The 21110-nt window shown below is 31.7% G+C and overlaps 1 protein-coding gene across 3 annotated transcripts in view; it reads left to right on the top strand.

Annotated features, from left to right (window-relative positions):
* Positions 1–21110, top strand: part of LOC139990357 (uncharacterized) — a 111146-nt gene that overhangs the window by 60722 nt on the left and 29314 nt on the right. For all 3 annotated transcript variants that reach the window (XM_072009570.1, XM_072009568.1, XM_072009567.1), the window contains one exon: positions 16046–16218. In XM_072009570.1, coding sequence (XP_071865671.1) covers positions 16046–16218 — 173 coding nt within the window. The remainder of the gene's footprint in view (positions 1–16045; positions 16219–21110) is intronic.

Here is a 21110-nt window from a genome sequence, read left to right as displayed (position 1 = left end):
TAATCTTCTCAAGGAATTATCGAGTTCAACTTTTGATTTTCACTCAATCATTAACAACCTATTATAGTGGTTGATGCGACTGTAAACAATCAATTGAAAAACAAACAGATTTTGGTAACAAAATAAATACGATTTCATTGATCTTCATTTGACTAATCAACGTTTTACAATACTTTTATTTATATGCATAGATCTAGTGCTAGTTTAGGTTAATATAGGAATATGTGTTATGTACGTACAGGTTTTCGAACCTTCATAAAATTGGAGCAAGTGCGCGTCCCGAATGGAAATGAGTATCTCATTACACAGCGAAGGGACACTCGAAAATTGAAAAAATTCGTTGATTACCCGCGACGAGCTTTTTTTGCGCACTAATGACACTCGACTTAGTTTTCTCGGAATGTGGAAATGTCCAGAAGAAGAAAAAAGCAATTCACCTAATGAGTATAAGAGCAAATTAGAAATGGCCAGCATCATCCTGTTTGTAAAATGAGATTGATGCTAAGAAATGCAGGATAAGTTTGAAAAATATGGCTTTTAATAATGTAATTTTTATTCATTCTCTCGTGAACACCAGAGGGAAGTTGAGATCTCGCTTTTACTCGCAGCAATTAATTCCTTTCAAGCGAAGACGCGTTTCAAAGTTTTACAGTTAATCTCGCGGCATTATTCGCTTTCATATCTTTCTTCTTTTATCATATTTTTGAATCTAATTTAGCAATTCTTTTTATTCTCAAACATTTCACGCTACAAAATTTCCTACAGGCAATATTTTTTATCGTCGCGCGCTGTTTGTCCACTGTTTCGACTGTTCTCCGTGTATAACCGTACCAATTAGTTTCAAGCTACTTTAACAATATATTACGCGTGTTTACTAGAATTTTTAGCGCATAATTCAGGATTGATAAGCGTTAAAACTGATATATCTCCATTTGTAAACCTCGGCTTATACAAGAGAGTTATGCAAATTAAAGTCTCTCGCGGAATGTCAGTTATTCTCGCGTTCACCCCTATGAAATGAAATTCCAACCGTATGAAAGCACAAATCTACACTTTTACTTATTGAAATTCAAATGTGAAAGCTCTCTGCCTCTTTGCAGGATGTACTTGTCTCCTTTTGTCGTTTATTAAAGATAAAGTTTTGATGTACTTTATAACATTTGGATACGTAAAATACGTTATAGAAAGGAAAAGCATACAAATTTAACGATGATCTATCCATCTTCTATCTCGTTATAACCACTTGTTTTTGCAATTCTTATAATTAAAACGATATCTATAGTTTCATTTACAATAAATGCATAGATTTCAGAAATATTACTCGTAAAGCTACATCAATCTTTTGAAATAAAATTTTCAAAGGAGAAAATTTTTAAGCTTTAAATACAAAGTTAGTATTGTCATTTTGCAGCATAATATATTTTCATATGTAACATATGATGCTACCTGCATTGTACAATATATTCGAACGTATTCCTGCTGCCAGGATATAAAGGATCGACGTAAGGGTGTAAATTATTTTTTTATCTTTGTGTGCTGTAACCAATAATATTTCAGTCTTGTATATCCATATTTTATATTTTATATTTAGCGTGTCATTTTGCTAAAACAGTTTACCTTCAAGTGTAATTAACAAAATAAAGAATTTATTGTATTTTCATAATAATCAACGTACATATTTTATACATACAGTGGCGTGAAACAATTTTCAGAACTTTTTTCTATACTATACAAATAAAGAAATAAAGAACATTTAGATATGTAGACGACTTTTTCATATACGATCCTGTTGATTATTAAGTATTAAACGTATCGCATCTAAAAAGTACTCAATTCCTCAGGAACTTCAAGAAAGGTATCGAATAATTGAATAATTCTTTAACAAAGTTTGAAAAGATTTTCGGAAATGATTAGACGTCATATTGGCGAGTAGCACAGTTCCATTTGATTTTTGATGCAGGCTGATTTTCTACTATACAGAGGAATTATAAAGACAATCATTCTTATCGTTATTATTGAGAAAATATGAAGTATACTTAACACGATGAAAAACGGGAATATTAATGTTCGTTTTTTGATAATTTCTCATCGAAAAAGGGGCAAAACATTACAATTTATCGCGGATATGTTATCGCTGAAAAGGTCTATAGTTCATGATATATGTATTAGGTTGTCCGAAATGTTTCTTTCGTTTTATAAGGAAATAATAGACGCACAATGTTTTTTGTTTTATATTAGTTTATTGAATTACGCACGAATGTAATAATAGAAATAGAACGAAATGGATCATACCTAATTCAATAAAATAATACAGGAATTATTGCTCATCTATTATCGTCTTATGAAACGAAAAAAACTTTTCGGACAACCTAATACTATGTATATTTTTTTATGTACACTAACATTTAAAAAAGTCACGAAAACTTTTTCACGTCATTGTATGTACACCGTATGTGATCAATTAGAAACATCTTTTTTCTACACAAAACGATACAAAACAATAACTATAACTATTCGGACGTCACATAATTTTCTCAATCTATTTTTCTACGGCCTTGCAAATTGGTAATTTTAAAATGCTGTATTATATTCAAAAAGTCATAGGATTAAGAATTAATCGACCACAAGAATCGCATGACCAGATTAGCATAAATAAAGAAAAGTCTCAGAGGTTCTATAAAAATGTCATCAATATTAATGGATAATAATCAAGGATGCAAACACAAGCCGTGACGCGGATCAAATACCTTCTTCGACATTATCGAGTAAAGTTTTGAAAGTGAGATTACAAAATTCCGGTCGATTATGCTAATGACATCCCAGTTGGCTAGACGCCGAGTAACCTGAGAATAAGCACCACCCAGGGCAAATTTTTCTTCCGCTTCATCGAGAACGGAAAGGAACGTGTCAGTATCAGGAATTTCTTGAAAGTATTTATGCGCGGGATTTCTATAATATTTCTCAGCAAATCGTCCGATAATTCGCAACATTTCCTCCGCTTTCCTTTCCAAACGTTCATACTTTTTATTTCGTTCGTGCTTACGTTCTTATATTATATTTTGACTGTACTGTTTATCGTATTTAATCTGATAATTGTCTGATGAGAAAATTTAATCCTATGTCGTTGAGTGTTGAACGTGTATAATTAATTTTTTGAAAAATTGAAATTGTTCTTTAGTCTGAAATATAAAGAAGGAATACAAATGTTTCATTTCATGTTAAATTTCAATTTTCTACTCATATAAATAATTTTTCTAACTCTGATAATGTACTTATAAATTTCTTTAAAGAGGATCTTTATTTTTCTTGAAAATTCTTGCAAATATTTCATTTAAAAACTGACTGTATAATGTACTATGGACTTCAATAAGTTTTTCGGAATTTCTTTAGCTTTTTTAAAAGTTTGGAATAGTCAAATAAATTAGAAATTGACATAAACGAGTCTAGTTGACTATGGAAAATACGCTTGTCTATGGAGGATTGATAATGAACAATAAAAAAATTAATAATTACAAATATTTAAACTTTAGTATTTTTAAACAAATGTTACCATTACTATCAAAAGTATCCAAATACTTATGAAGTATAGTTAACTAAAAATTTTATCCAATGCATCTATGTTGCTAAAAGCAATATTTTTGTTAATGGAAGGATGAAAATTATGCGAGGGTTACGTGCAAGATGTGCACTGAACCTATGAAATTCAAACTCTATGTGCTTCTATGTTATGTAATTTTACGATATAAGTATATGTATCATTCATAATTCATAATTCACATAGGAAAGTGAAATTGTAATCTGGTTTGGTGCTTCTACTTTGCCGTTACATGGCGGAATTTCATTTAAAAAATTCATTTGTGCTCCGAGAGACAAAGAGTAAAATTCCTTTTTACGATTCTTTCATGCTTTTATAATTTTATTTAATTTCAATTATTAATGCTACAAAAGCGTTCTGTGTTGTGCGTTCTGGACGGATGGAGGCTTGTCATTTGCATTAACTGTGAATTTAAAGAAAAAATTTGTGTAAAGGGACAAATTTATAAATGGGTAGAAACATTTTAATAGTTACGCTCTATTGAAATATTATACGCTGGAAGGAACGTGCAGAAACATTCCAAAGAATGTTAATTAACATGTTGAGAAACTAAATATTTATCTATTGCTGTAGATGCAAAAATCGATATTATCTGTAAGAGTTACATAAATCTAAAATATATAAAAATTATATGAAAAATATATTAATGAAGTTCGTTATAATTATTAATTAAGAGACAATGGGAGCAAGGTATTACGTTGCGTCTTTTACTTCATATTTAACCTATAATAACCTTCAGTAAATTAATAAAGAGGAGGATTTATATTCTTTTTACATGAAACATTGTTCCAAACGATAAAACTATACTTTGTTCCATTGATTAATTAATTAAATATCAAATGAAATATAATATTTACATAACAGTGCTTTTTCTTACAAATATGTACAGTGAAATAAAGTCTTCATAGAAATAAGAAACTAACAAGAGAAAGATATCAAATACTTTCGATCCATTCCTGCTCGCAAATAAACCAAAAAACAAATCTTCAAAAATTGGATACACGAATTACATGTGTACGTTTAACTAAAAGAAAAAAAAAAAGAAGGAAAGAAAAAAACAAACACGAAGATAAAATTCAAACGATTCTTAAGATCGAGTCTCAAGCCCCGTGTTTGTCAAATCCAGGTCTCCGCGTATCTCATTACGTATCCGAGGAAAAAATCCACACAAGTTTCATCTTAACCCCTCTCGGACTAAAAAAAATCTCAAAGGGACTCGGCCTGCTTTCCAAGGCTCGTCTTCGCGACTTTTTTTATTTCACAGCCGGCACACTCGATCGCGGAGTGGTCTATCTATCTAGAAAACTTCCACATCGTTCGTTTAAACTCGTTTTCCAGTTGAACGTTGGATGCTGTATCATAGCTCCTCTTTTACTTTACTTCTCTCGATCGAGGCGTGATCCGTCGAGTCGGCTGCCTCGAATGAAAATTCCGCTCTCTGAAAAGAGAGATCCTTTCCCTCGTAAACACGTCTTTATTATTCAACCTTCTGTCGGCTGCAAGTGCACGCCGACGTCCACTGGAATGGCAAATTAGCTGTGAGCTACGACATGTCCGCTGAAACCCTCGAATTCGGAATGGTGGCGGTTCTAAAGGGGCGAAAATGGAATGTACGGAGAGGGGTTGATTTCGAATGGTCAATGGAGTAGATAGCGTTTAATAGGGCGAATAGGTAGCAGGAGAGAGAGAAAGAGGGAGAAAGAGAGACAGAGAGAAAGAGCTTTAGAAGATTATCCATCAATGCCCGGACCTGCACACACAACACATCGAGATACGTCCTCATCTTTCTCCGCTCTGGCCACGCAATCCACACACGTAGACGTGGACACGCAAAGAGAATGTGCCGACGAAATAGATGGCCGTAGTACCGGTATTCCGATGAATCTCGAAAATAATCTTGATCCTGTCGCTTCCTGATCGCTTTTGTCATCGCCCGTGCTATCCTCTTGATTTGGTACGATGACTACAGAAGACGTTGATACACTTGCATAGCTATTGTAACATTTACATATGCTTTATTAATGCGAATTAAGTTCAAGTGTGGGATGAAAATAAATGAGCAGATAGTGGAAAATGGGGTCGATGAAGTTTCGTTAAGTACTAAATCGTTTACACAAAAATGTACATGTTGCGTGTTGATTGATAATGATCAAAAAGATAGAGCTGTTTCTGATCATTAATTCATATATCTACATATATATTTTGGAAACATTTTTATAAACAATAATAACTCCATCCATTAAAAAGTTGAGAAAAGATTCTTTAGAATTGACTATTATTTATATGATCCTCTTGCGATAAGTTATATTACGAAAATATTTGAAGTGATTAATATCTTACATGGGCTTCTTTTGTTGCATTAAATAACAATGTTTCTTTCGAGAATTCTATCGAATAAATTTTTAACATATTTTCTATCATTCTCTTTTGTAGTATTTCAGAAGGATATTTTTTTTCTGTGGAGTTTCTATCCCCTTTTTTCCCTCCTAGAATGTACCCATACGTATTCTGAACATTCGCATAACTCAAGCTCTTATTTCCTGCAGAAGATTTGTTTTCATATACTGCAATTCCTTGTATTTTACTAAACTGTTTTTTAAAAATTTGCTCAGCTGCTATTACTTCCAAGTTACTTATTTTATAAATTTGTATTTAATCATCGCTCAAAACTATATTGCTTTCAAGTTATTTACCTTTGTAATTAATATTTAATCTTTAATAAATGCACACTTTTTACTTGACTTTTCAAACTCGATTATCTTGGGAACGCTTTATATTTCCGACTTATTTCCTCGCGTAGAATCACCTCCAGTTCTACCACTAGCTACGGGACATCCTATATACTTTCATATCAATTTTCGCATTTAATGTTCGATTATCTGTTATAATAAATCCATTATCAAGAAATAATAAGATTTACCTACGTGCAGAGATAAAAACGTACGTACGACGTTAAATCTTGACACACGGCAGAATACTATCAATTAACTGCACTTTCACGTGATAGATAAAAAGACGCATAAATGCGTTTCGTCCTTTGCAAAGAAAGGATCTCGCCTGTAACAATAGGAAAATGCTGCCTTTCACGAAAAAGACCCTGCTTTTAAATTAATTCTTTTCCGATGCATGGGTCTTGGCGATGGAAGAAGGTGTTGAAGTTTTAATCTCGCTGGTGGAATTTAACGAGCCACAGAACAGCTCGCAGATTCTCAAAGGCAGCTGACGACTCGTGTTTGCCTTTCTTCGTTTGAAAAGTCGTACGTTTCGGTATTCTTTTGTAACCGCGAAGCCAGCGCATGTACAAGCTACGAGAGCTTTCTCTCCTCCCAGTAGAAAAGCAACGAGAACGTCTGATTTCTGTATGGGTATGCGAGAACGACGCGAAGTAATAATTATGCGCGGAACAGAAATATTTGTGTCACTGTGAACTTTGAGAAATTGATTTGCAGCCGTGCGTTTACAACGTTATTCAGTTCGGTTTGGTTTCCTGTGCATTTGTGAGTTCAAATTTAATTCGACTAGCGAATCGTTTTATTATACTTAATAATAACGATTTGTTAAAAATATTAAATATTTGTTACCTAACTGTAATTAATATACAGTTCAATCGCTATAATCCCTCGTTTCCGTTCGATTAATTATTTAATACATGTATATTATTATGCATTAGTCTATAGTATATAATATTTATTGTATCGTTAAATTATTGCTTTCATACTCGAAGGATTTAATACGAAGCTTCCTTTCTTTATTTACGTGTTATACTCCCAACACAGAGAAAAATCTGTGCTATAAGATGAAAGTACATCGAAAATATACCGCTTTAAGTAATTTATTATCTAACACGTTACATCTTATTTAAAGTCTACCCCTTTGCTATTACTAAAATTTTGTAAACAATATATATGTATACAATATACATACAATACATACAATACAATATATATGTATACATAATCTGTTTCCTGCCAGTCCATCATTTTTTACACGGCTTCGTGAACTTATCTAAATGAAGTGATTTGTAAAAGTTTGACGTCAATTAGAAATTGAATTAAAAAGCTGCCATTAAAATGAGAGGAGAAATTGTACAGAACGATAGTAATGAGATTGTAAGATCGAAATAAATCTATACTTTAATTTCACTGTTATTTTGTTATAGCTTAAACTATAGAGGAATTTATGTACTGATTTGTTATCTTATATCTAATTTATCAATATTTGTTATCTATATTTGTAATCACTGCATCAAGAAACAAATGTAGAAACAAATATTAGAACGTTTAATCAGGTAGTAAAAATGATTAGTAAAAGTCCTGTACGTTTTTTATTTCAAAGGACTGAATTTTAAACGAGAACACGCTTTATCGGTCGTCGAAAACGCATCATATTTTACTATCAAAAATTTGCTTACGAAATTTTTCATGGAAATACGACGTCGTAAAGCTCACATCCACGCTGCATAATATTTTTGATAGTTTTAAAATTATGATTAGGGGAAAGTTAGTTTTCAAAGAATTGTTCTAAACTTTAGATACCTGAGGGCTATAATTAAGTTAATAACCATTTTACCAATTAACGGTATAACTTCTATGCAACAAATAATATGTTGACAAGTTTCTTAATTATAATTGTTTATTTTTCAATAATATGTATTTTTAGCGATACGTTTACTAAAATACATATATATTTGATACTCAAACGTTGTGTAAAATCTCTGTATAAAGTATCTTGTATAGTATATTATTTATTATATTTCTTATTATTACATATGTAGAAGATATTCTTGAATATTACATATATTTTAAAAAAACTATTTTGAGGTACTTTTAGCTATCATTTTCAATCCATGAACATGTCTAGCTGCACATATTAGACCGTTTCACATCTGGCGCAATGTATTCTGACATATTGCTTGCGTCACATTGTAATGTAATTAGTTCCAATTTGCATAGTTATGCAGTTCCACGTAAGACTTACAATTACTTTCTTTTGCCGATATATTTATATCTTGATCCTTTAATACAATTTTAACATTTCTTCTGGCCATATATTTACAATAAATTTACATCCGATAAAATTACAAAAACAACTTGCAATTCCGAAATCTTCAAGCCTAGTTTAAGATCCAAATTAAATCCTAATCGTGCTTTATCGAAATCTCTAATCCACCAAACAACAGTCAAAAAATAATTACTTATAATGTCTGAAAAATAGAGAAAAAGAAGAAACAAATTACCTGCATCATCTCAACACTGAACTACATTTCGCCAATAACAAAAGTTATTTAAGTTATTTTAGAAGTTCATTAAAAATTATTTACCATCAAATGACATCTCTCATACCTGAATGCACGTTTCGGCACGCGTGTCACATAACGTGTCAGATACATCATTTTCCACCAAATAGTTAAGCAACTGTCATTACTAATGAACGTCTACGAAATGACACGTCAGAAACGCAATTTATCAGGAAGGAGTTAAATCCACTTCAAACGAACACGCACCATCGTAACTAATTAATTTCGAAAGTGAACCTACTCGGAAGATAAATCAACGCCCGCCATTGGATACAGATTTTATTTGACTGTAATATCCCAATTGGTTGTGCAGATGTAAGATTTCGAAACGTAACATTTAATATGCAAAGCATGCTGAATGGCGGTCGAAATTCCAGGAAACGCCTTGACCCACTTTTCTTCTTGGAAATGCGTACGTCGCGGTTGGATAGTAGTAGTAATAGTAGAAGTAAAAAAAAAACCACTGACTCAGCGTCTGTCAGTGACCAGCGCGCAGATAATGAACATAAGGCAGGTCAGGGAAGGCGTGCTTGTGAGAGGTACGATGATGCGAGTGAGAGAGCGGTGTAAAGCGTTAAGAATTACGCTACTCCCCTTATTGTGATATCTCGGTAATGGAATGTCGTATCAAGATCAAACGAAAAGGGATCTTTAATTAAACAGGATAGTTCAATGATTCAAGTGATATGGAGTGTACTATACTTTGTTTATTAGATTTTATACGATGAAAGATGAATATGTATTAATATGATATGGAATAAGTATTTTTTGTTTCTATTATTTATTTTATTCGTGCTGTATCAACTAGGATGTTTGGTTATTAAACCTTTCGAGTAATCATAAAGTCTTCGAGACATTTTCATCCGAATCATATTTTTCCATTGTTGGAAAATAACTGTTATCGATATGGCTGATTTTTGGTCTCAGTTTTGTACTAAAGATTTTTTTCAGTAACTTTAAAAGCTCTTAACGTGAAAATGAAAGTAAGACTGAGACATAAAAAATCGAAGACTATTTTAAGATTTATTGTTATTATTATTTGATATTTTTATTGCGCATATTGTTTAGATCTAAGATATAGAAGAATTGATAACAGAAAACGTGTAAAGATAGGAAGAAATAGGGAGAGCTATGAATCTCAAAGCATTTTAACGCTTAACTTACTTCTTCGTTTTATCTTAAAAGGCAGAAATAGATAAAAAGAAAAATTGAGCTTTTACCTAAAATAGATTTGAGTAAATTATTGAAGTATATAAAGTGATGGAATGGTACGAAACCGAGTTTAATCGCGCTAAAAGCTCTGTATAACAAAGCACCTTCTACTACAGGTTGAATGTAAAGAAAATTACACGTGCATTTTAAATAATTATAAAGCCTATCATAAGGACTTAAGACAAAAAACGCCATTATGAAGACTTAAGACTTTTAAGACATCAATTACTATGCATAGCTTTTAATCATTGTTCAATCGTTATTATTAAATAGAATTCGATGTAATTAAATTATTCTATTACTTTTTGATAACTAATTTCTATGATTTCTTGAGAAACAAGATATGTACAAATAATATTTAATATTTAGAAAAATACGAAGAAAACAATGTGTTGAAAATAAGCATCTAATAAAATTATTTGTTTGACAAAAAATATATATCAACATTCATATTTATACATTATACGAAAGATATAAACAAAGACGATAAATATTCTATTTAAAAATATTATATATATTGAAATTGCTGTTTGATAGAAAGTATACACTCCATATATACTGACAGAAGAATATGCTACGTACAATCAACAATAACAGTATTTGAGTTCCGTGAGAGCATGTAATTCGGCCGTTTTATTTTCCCGGAAGGTTTAATTTGCGGTTAGTCGGCACGTTTACAGAGATTGGCGATTAGAAACGTCTGACACGTATCTCTACGGAACATCGTAACAATGGCTATAAAACCGGACGTTGATAGATGTTCTGAGTAGTGATGGAAGCAAGATAACTCGTATCGCTCTAATTCTTTCGAGAATCACATCAACGATCAGTGTTTTCTGTTAATTTATTGAATTAGACTACTCGGACAAGAGGGCACAAGAGGGAAAAATTGCACAGCAAGAAACGTACACGTTGTGTCCGATTAATCGAGAGCAACGTAATATAGATTTGTTCTTCCTTTCGGTTTAACAAACAAATTTGAAGTGTCGCAAACATTTAGAATTTAAATGTCCAAACAAATTTTAAACTGAAATATTACACAATAGGCAATATATTTTAAATAGTTTTGATTACTATTCATTCTGCGGAACTATATACTTATGGATTTTTATTTATCATTGAGAATATAAATTTTTACATCAGAAAATTGTGATCGTATAAGTTACAATTATCTGAAGAATTGAGAGAAGAGTTTCAGATAGAAAATAAAAATCCGTTAAGTGACAATTATCATCGTCGTTTATTCGATAAAAGTCATTCAATATTTAGAAATACCTACGATAGAAGGTAAAAAAGAGTTAAAACACTCGTTATCACCAAGTAATTTAAAAATATTCGATGCAGAGAAATATCTGATCATTGAATAAACACGATTACCAATGAAATGTTTAGTCTGTGAAGCGTCAACAGAGATTTTTAATTTCCATGATATGTTACTTTCATTATTTTTCAAAAATATATCTACCATATTTGCACATAATAAATTACATTTAAATCACCTGTGTATGATCTAAATATATTGTTGAAGTGGTCATCATTTCTAAGAAAACTCTACATCTGGTCTTTTAGTTTTCTCAAGCATTGAAGCCATCGACAGCGTATAGACAAAAGACTGCGTCGAAGAAAAACCATAAACTGTACACAGGCAACGATGGCTTCAGGGTTTCAGTCATAGGGTAACACTGCTAGCGTGCGGGTTTGGATCAGCTCATATTATATTCCGACTTGTATTTACACTTTAGTATTTTAAAATATATATTTTCTACCTTACAATTTATCCACGCGTTCCTTTGTATTCACATACATCTAATAACCTCGACATATATAAACCACTTTTTTCTAATGTAATATTTCTTTTCATCCACGAATTCATGGACAATGATCGATCCGATTAGGTCCTTTGAAACTTGCAGAGAAACTTGTCACGCTCCGTCAGGAAAGAATCTACCAAATAGTGTCTCATCTTTTGCTATCAAACTTATTTATTAATTAAAATATAATATTTGTTTTCACCAATCCATGGAGAATGATCGATCCGATTCGATCGTTGGAAATTTACGGAGAAACTGACCGCATTCCACCAGGGAACAATCTACCAAATAGTATCCCATCTTTCGCTATCAAACTTTGTTCGCAATTATTCAAGCCGAAGGAACCAATAAAGAATTCAAGGCCATCAGAATCGAACGAAAATTAACCCTAGTCGCGGCGACATTAAATCGCAAAGCTTGAACCGATCGGAAACTCCGTCGCTGGAAACTTTAGTGATCATCCCGGATTCGATGGAGTTTAAGTTTTAAGTTGCAAACAGAAAGCCGGTTCTCGTCGTTATTTCTGACCCGTGAGGCGCGCTTCAATTTCCTCGGAATTTCTCGGGGCGGAAAGTATTTTCTGGCTGGCAGAAATGAATGCTCAAATTACTAGGTCATAGCTAGGGGAGAACGTTCGCTGTGTCAAGACGCTTCAGTGATCGTTAGTCTGTTGATGTCCGTGACACTCGCGAAATTAACGGTTGAATGGCGAATTATACTGGATTTACAGCAATGGTTAAAGGACAGATGCCACTCCTGCACGAATCGTTCGTCCGAATAGTAGTTGGCGAAAACGAGCGGAACAACCAGCGGCCTTTCGTATTCGATTCGTCGAGCTGCGTATTTAACTTTTGCGGAAAATTTCGTCTATATATATTGCGTATTTGTTATGTAAAACGTATAGGAATTTCATTAGCATTGTAACGAGACGCAATTATCATGAACGATATTGGTAAAATTCGAAACTAATCTAGAGGTGCGTGTAAATGTTGCGGGATATTTACTGTAAACATATGTTACACATGACTTACACAGAGTTAATATACAATGTGAATTGTATGTAAGCGTTAAAGGTGGCCCACTGAATATCGAGATTTATTAATGTAGTGGATAATTGACTGCTTTTATACTTTTACGGTGTCTGTGAAATATACTTAAACATCTTATAATTTCTATATATATCTTCAGATTTGTTGCAGATTTAATAGTCAAGTCTCGTAACAGTGCTATAAATCGCTTAAAGAATAAATATAATATAATGACGCATATCTGTTAGGCAATTGCGCTATATATTTGCATACTCGAAGATGGTATCCCGCTGAGGGTAGCCATCCACATGTTAATTAGGAATAAAGCTAGAAAAATTTACCGAATGTCCAGCTGGACAAATTGTAAAGTACAAATTAAATAATAAAAAAAAATTATATGTTTGCATGCATCAAATATGTTCATGTTTATTTTACGTAAAGAAATATTGAAGCGAGGTGAAAAAGAAGCTTCAGTGCGCAAAATTTTTTAAATAAATATCACAAAATCTGATCGAAAACAAAATTTTCCTTCGTCAGGGAAAGATGTTGTCTCAAAACTCATCTTACATGTTTCTCAACGATCGATTTTTTGCTTTTTTTTTTTTTATTTTTTAGAAACGTTGAAAATTGATCTTCTTAGAAAGAAAATTTATTTCTTCCTCGAAGAACTGCGATCACTGCGATCGTTAAAATTAAAGAAAATTTCACGTCAAATTTTAGGCAATAGATTCCGGCTCAGGAATAAAATGGAATTTTTTATTTTAAATGGTCAAATTCTGGCCAAAGTGGCCAGCTATCGGTATTTCAGCAGAGGTTTCGATTCAAAACTTTCGGATACAGTGATTGACTTCGATATTTTGTAACATTTTTTTTTTAAAGTAAATCGAAAATAAAACTAAAAAGTACATGTACTGTTGTAAAAAGAGAAGTACAATGTCCCTCGAAAATATAAAAAAATGTTCGTTTTTTTTTTTAACTAAAAGCGTACAATATTTTTCAAAATATAGCAAACGTCGATTTTTATTAACGGAGGTGTTGCACTGGCTTTCATTTTAGTATCGAATTGAAGGATATAGGATATACTTTATAAGAATAGATACTTTTAAATGAATACGTGATAATAAATTTTACGATTATTGGCAGTCCACGCAATAGAGAACGCGTTAATAAAGAGCGATTAAGTCCAGAACGTACATTAAGATTTAATTGATCGTTGGGAAGAAACGGGAAATTTTAGGTATCTTTAATATATCGCGACCGATTCGTAAAAACGGTTCTACATTTTTCAACTGTTAATAGGAAAGCCTAGAAAATATGGAAAACTGATAATCGAATCATTTATTATCACAAGCTATTAATCATAATTATAAATTTCTAAATACAGTGGATTTTTTATTATAAATATAAGTACTTATACTTATGTGATTCTGCATTCATTAATAGTTTAAATAAAATATAAATCCATAAACTACTTCTATGTGAAATATAAAAATACTTTACCTGTTTTATGACTGTACAATGAATCTGATTAGATGACAGACGTTAAGAATATAAAAAAATACCAAATTATTTATTTGTCACGCAATATTGTTCAGATGCTGTCAAAATTGCAAATATTTTAATGCCCTAAATATATGAGTTTTCCAAATATAAAAAAGCTTTATGTGTGAATTTTTTAAATGTGAGATAGCTCTTTGAGTGCATGCACTTGCCAATTCCTGTGTGACAGTCGCAGAAATAATAATTTTAAAAACCTACGCGTTGTTTATATTATTCGCTGTATAGTATAACTTATAAAATATTTTAGCGTGATAATAAATATCCCAAATATAAAGAAGGATAAAAGCTACGAGTAAACTTAAGATATTCGGGTTGTAAAAATAACAAAGTAATAAAATGGAAGGTGGTACAATTTCCAAAAGAATTGTCTCTGTATTGTGTCAATGCTTTATATTTCAGTCGTATAAATTTTATATTCCAAAACACCATGCAATAAGCATTACGTGTCTGCCATATTAGGAAATATAGACATGTTATCAAACGACAATACTCTCGGCAACATAAATTCTTTATTATAATTTTGCATGAACTTAATCAAAATATTATTCGTAAACATAAAATAAAATATCATACACCGTCTATATTTTGCATCATATCGTGCAAATTTACAAAAATTCAATTTGTATTTCCAAGAAATTTCATAAAAATAATGAACATTTCTATTACACAGAAATTGTCGGAAAGTAGCGTAAGAAAATTTCGAAGCAACAAATCGGGCAGTATCGATCAGTGGTCGAACCCGACTGTAAATGCAAATTCGCAATTTTACCGGTTGAATCAGCCAGAAATTAGACGTACCGGAGTTAGATTGGATTCGAGATGACGGAAATAGAGGCAGCAAATCAAAGGAACAGGATTATAGCAGTAGCAATGAAGGATAAAATTGCTGGAATCGACTGAACGAAAGAGTTTCTTAAGATTTCCTTAATTTTTCCCCAACAACTTCTTCAATTTCGACAAATTGTTCCAACGAATTGCTTTCGCTGTTCCCATTTACAATTGGAGTCATAATTCTGCAAAAATTGTGTCAGTTATGACAAATAATCTTTTTGGGATTTATCACATTCAGAGAAGTTACTCGGTTTTTGTAGATATGCAAATGGATTTGTTTCGTTTGTATTCGTATATATTCGTGCTGTATTTTATGTTTGCAAATAAATATATTTAATTAACAAATAACGTTATTGTGTAATATAATAATATTTATAATACATATATATATAATAGTAATAACAATATTTATTGTTTCAAGTATAATCTACGTTTAATTTGATAGATAACTGTCTAAAAGAGAATTGAATTGAACAGCTACTCTTCGAATGATATAAATTACGAATATAAATATTTTTAAAATACATTGTTAGTGCATTTATTCCTAATGACCATTATATTTAGACAGAACTTAATGAACATGATAACTTTTCAAAGCTAACGTTAATTTGCCACAAAATTGCTTGTTTAATAGATACTGCCTTGCGCATAGTTGGGCAGAATATCTACTCTCTCGTGGTAACGCTATAATTTCCATGAAAATCTGTTACAGACGGTGGCGTGGTGGGTGGTTCGAGAGCTGGACCGGTGGTGACTCCCCATACATTGGAGTTGACACCACGTGGTAGAGTTTTGCTGCAACTTGCACCGCCCGAAACTGCTCGAGCGTATTTGCCGCCGGAATATCGACCGGGTCGTGTATATTCGGACACCGATTCAGAAAAGGTACGCATTGCTAATTAGGCGCTGCTTTAACATCATGAAGGGTTAATTAGCAGAACAACTGATTCGAGAAGCCAGGCTTTTTCATGCTTGTATATTAATTATCAATAGCCATTTTTATGTATTAATTATTCATTGTTAGACATATTAATTATCAGGTGTGTTTCTATATTAATTATTAATTGAGACCCGGTGAAACGTATTCTGATGGTTAATTGGAGATGCGAGTCTGAGAACGAATGTGAGGTATAACAAAATATGTGAGACGTGGACAAGGTAAAAATTGAATATATGTGGAGAAAAATACGCGACAAACTTAGGTTTTGAGTAGATTTTTATCTACTAAAACCTAACACTAACACTAATGATATAGTGATGATAAGTTACATATATGCTTGGGTTGATTTATTTTTTTTTGTTTTAAAAGTAACTTTGTTTCAAGTAAAAATTAGGTAAATCGTCTGAAAATAATTTCTCACTTTAATTGATACCTTTAAATAAAATAATTGAAAATGTTGAATACTCTTAGTTGTTAGATGTTAGATACTATTTGTATTTATTTTACTCATAAACAGTAGATGCAAATTATTTTACAACGCTAGGGTACAGTAACGCTCTCATTTCAAATAAAGAAGTTTATATTTCTAATGCAATTGACATGACGGAACTAGGATCAATTACTTTATTTGGTAGCTAAATAATAAAATATTTCGAGGATAAATTTTGTGTCTATTAGAATAATGTAATGAATTACCTCAATATAACATTTATATATCTAATGCATTAATAAATAATTATTCCAAAATAATTATCATATTAAAAATTAGAAAGTACCTATTTACATACATATCAGAAAAATTAAAAAATTGTACCTACAAGTGAAAACTATATTTTCTCATCTTTTAAAAGAAATATAGTAGCTATAAGAAAAAATATATTAATATAAGATAATTAAAGAAGGAACTATTCTGGTAGATTCAAAGATGTAATTTCGACAAATACGCAATATTTTATAAGAAACAATATTAGTTTAGATGTTTGTTAGTCAATGTAGCGTATGTAATCCAAAAATCAAATCATAAACTAGTTCGCAATATATTAACTATTAAAATTATTCTTCTAAAAAAAGATAGAAAATATGACTCAACAGGTCAAATAACTGGTTTCAATATTTAATTTATATAATTAATTTAATTGTAACATTAATTTAATTGTACATTATCGTTATTTTTTTTTTTTTTTTTTTTGTTCATCTAACATTACGTAAATTCTTATATTGTCTGATTAATCAATTTCTTAATTTTTGTTAATGCAATATGCAAGTAGTACAAATTTCCCATATCTACTTAAAAAGATGACAGAACGATATTACACCGCTATGTAATACATAATTAATGAAATTAATTAGCCATTTAAGCGTAACGTCTTTCAACAGAGACACACGTCGCGTGTCAAGCAAAGTTCTTAAAATGTCGTAATTAAGCTCCATTCACGCGGTCCAATTTTCTCTTGCTCGTGTCACTTAAATCGTGCTTTGAATTTCTTCACCGGACATTTTTCCGTGAATAGGCCGCGTTTCATTCGAAATGAAACAAACACGGTCGTAATTCGCGCCAACCGATAATTAATCGTAGCCAAAGTGTAAATGCCCTTTCACCTACAATTCCAGTATCATACGAAATTTTGTCGTAGAACGCGAAACACTGGAAACTGATGCAAACACAGACGAATCCCGACGAACGAATCAGCGTGCAAATTGTTTATCGGGAAATTAGCGGTGTGTCTTCTTTCTTTTCGCCCGCATTCGCGGTTTCACGCGCAGCCGTGATGTATAGGCGCGAGCGCGTGAAATATTTAATTTGACGAGGAACCGAGGGATGCAGGCGGTTCAAGGATTTTATCAATTTGATCGAATTCAATGGCAACGGAGATATATATCGGAAAATATCGTGACATAGAACCTAGCTAAAATAATTATTATTACCACCAATTAAAATCACACGTGTGGATAATGTTATATGAAATATTCGCGTTTTAGGAGCGTGATGGAATACCGTGGATAATCGCAGATTTCGACAAATGAAATTTTATGAAATTTTGTTTTAATACAGTTATACAGTGTGTCCGAGAATCTGAGAGACAAATTTTATATATATATATTCTATGGGTCTAACAAAATAAAAAAATGTTACGTAAACACGAACGATTTAAAGTTCGTTTAATACTTGGTTGTATTTTCGCGGCTAACCCGCGTATATAAAGCAATTATTTTTTTATTTCGTATTAAAAAGAAGGAAACTGTATTGTAATAACTTTTCTCCTCTTTATATATATATACTTTTTTGTGTCTCTTCAATATTGTTATTTAAGCAAATTCTATCCGTTAGCTGAGTTTCTGCTTGGTATAAAACATTTTATTTGCTCGTAAAGCATTGGATCAGGGATCGTGACGTGTATTAAATTGCTAAACTCGGTATTTGAGGTGCGTAAAAAAACGAAAATGCAATTAAAGCTCTGTTGAAAGAGCGCGTGTCGAAAAAGCACAGTAAATTTAATCTATGTTATTATACAACAAGAGTATTCTAGTAGCCTTACTCTGGTAGAATACTCTATTAACAAATAGCGTAGCTTTTTTAGCGTATTTTATTTTCCGTAATTTATTCTAGCGTAATTTACTTTCCTCGTGGATTATTTTCTTGCCAATATTTTTTTTCCATTAACATGTATATAATGTCATATACCTACTTTAATTATAATTTCGATTTCATTTAATTAAAACTTAGCTATCAGTCAAAACAGATTCATTCTTCTGTAAATATAAATTTCTCAACATATATAAGGAACGATAAATATATTGTTCATTATTAATTATTATATAATGTATGTAGCATGATGTATATTGTTTAAAGCATAATATACATTTATTTTGATACATAACTGCCCAAAGGGAAATTGAACTGAACATTGAATCAAACAAATCTGTTGTTCGATAATTATTAATAAGGTTGTGTAGCTTTCTGATTGTATTAAATTTACATAACTTTAATTTTTAATTAGTCTGAGAATTATTAATAATTAATTCATTAGAGTTATAATTCTCGTTACGTAAGTAAGTTTTCAATGTAACGTTGATAGAAAACATCTTTTCCATGATTAATTATATACATGAACTATTTATTAATTTATATTCTTAATTTTAATTGTAGATCACGGATTATTTACCGGATTAAGGATTTTGTGTTACTTTTCTCATCCAATGGTTTTTAATACGTTCTCCACCATTCATTCATATTGATACTACGATTTCTGATGATGATATACGTATAATTTTCCACTAGCATGATTTTCCTGTTAACAACACCGTTTCTCTTTTACGAAAACAGCCAGCTCGAGTTTCATTGATTTTATTGCAACAGTTTCGTGCTAAAAAATCTCCAATCAAGACTATATCCCACGTAAAAAAGAGCAGTTATACGGTCTACCTCAATAATTGTAGTACAATCAGAAAGAATGTGGTTCCTCGTGCAAAAAGAAATAGAAAATACAAAATAAAGCAAAAACGAAATTTTATTTATTAGAAGATTGCTACATATTCCAAGTGAAACATTTGGTATACTCGTTCTTCTCGAACTACGTTTCTCTTTTTTTATAGCTCGGATTCCCATTTTGGGGAAGCTGATGTTCGTCAGGAGGGTTGTGGAACGTTTTCTAGCGGATTGCCAGAATTATTTTCGGTAGTAATTATTTCTATACGAAATTACACCAGTAAGATTTTTTACGTTTAATTATTTCCATGTCGTTACAGTGTAATATTGTATTAATAGTTCAAATAATGTACTGTTTGTACATATTTCATAATTAAATAAAAATGACTCAAGGTGCGTTGTGGTGAAATGGTACCTAATCCTTCGTAGCAAAACTCAAACATTCGGTACATTTCAAAAATTATGGAATGATTATCAACATCTACTACATTATATTTATAATCTGTATAACCCGTGTTATATCATACAATCATTGGTTAAATGAAAAATATTTAGAACATTTTTCAATGAAGGCACTTTTCGAAAAAAAAGTCAAGGGTGAAATTTCTTTTAAAGTGCCAACGACCTAGTTTAAACCACAGAGGATTAAAAAATATGGAAAATGTTCGCACGTGTTAAATATTCCATATTATTTGGATTATTTGTCTCAACGAGTCTTCAGCAATTTCTTAAACTTTCACTAGAGCAAATCTTAATTCACTTTTGACGAATAGAAAATTTTCTTTACACAATTCGTAAATGCTTTTTTGTGCAAATATTAAGAAAGAAGAAAATATCGTACATTGTTTGATTATAATAAAAACGATCTTATATTTACCTATAATATAGTGCTACAAAAGAGGGTAAAAATAGAGAGAAAATATTAAACTATCCTGTCTCGAAAAAGGTTGGAAAACATTACTCTACATCAGAACGTCACATGGAAGAATTTTATTTTAGTTCACATTTCCAATATGTTTTTACACGAGAAGGAACATTCCTCTGTCGGTACGAGCTATCAACCAACGCGACCAACAAAGACACCCTGTATACGGATGAGAATGTAGAGACGCTCGAAGTTTATTTATTGTACCCGCCGTTTATTTTCCCTTTAATCTGCACGAGATAAATACCGGCTAGCTGAAACAACGGACTTCTGTCCAGTAGCAGACAGGAAAGGAAAGAATACCGGGAAAGAGGGAGGTAGAGGGTGGGAAAAGAAGCAAAGGAAAAAGATACAGAGGCGTCGAGAGACGCGGGCGTATTTAGTTAAGCGACGCAGCGGAAGAAAAAGGATTTAACGATCGGCTCGTTAATTACGCGAATAAAGTGCACGTGAAATTGGCTGATTGCGTTAATTGCGGACTGTCG

The sequence above is a fragment of the Bombus fervidus genome, chromosome 8 (assembly GCF_041682495.2).
Source record: "Bombus fervidus isolate BK054 chromosome 8, iyBomFerv1, whole genome shotgun sequence".
NCBI lineage: Eukaryota > Metazoa > Arthropoda > Insecta > Hymenoptera > Apidae > Bombus > Bombus fervidus.
This window is presented reverse-complemented; position numbering and strand designations above follow the sequence as displayed.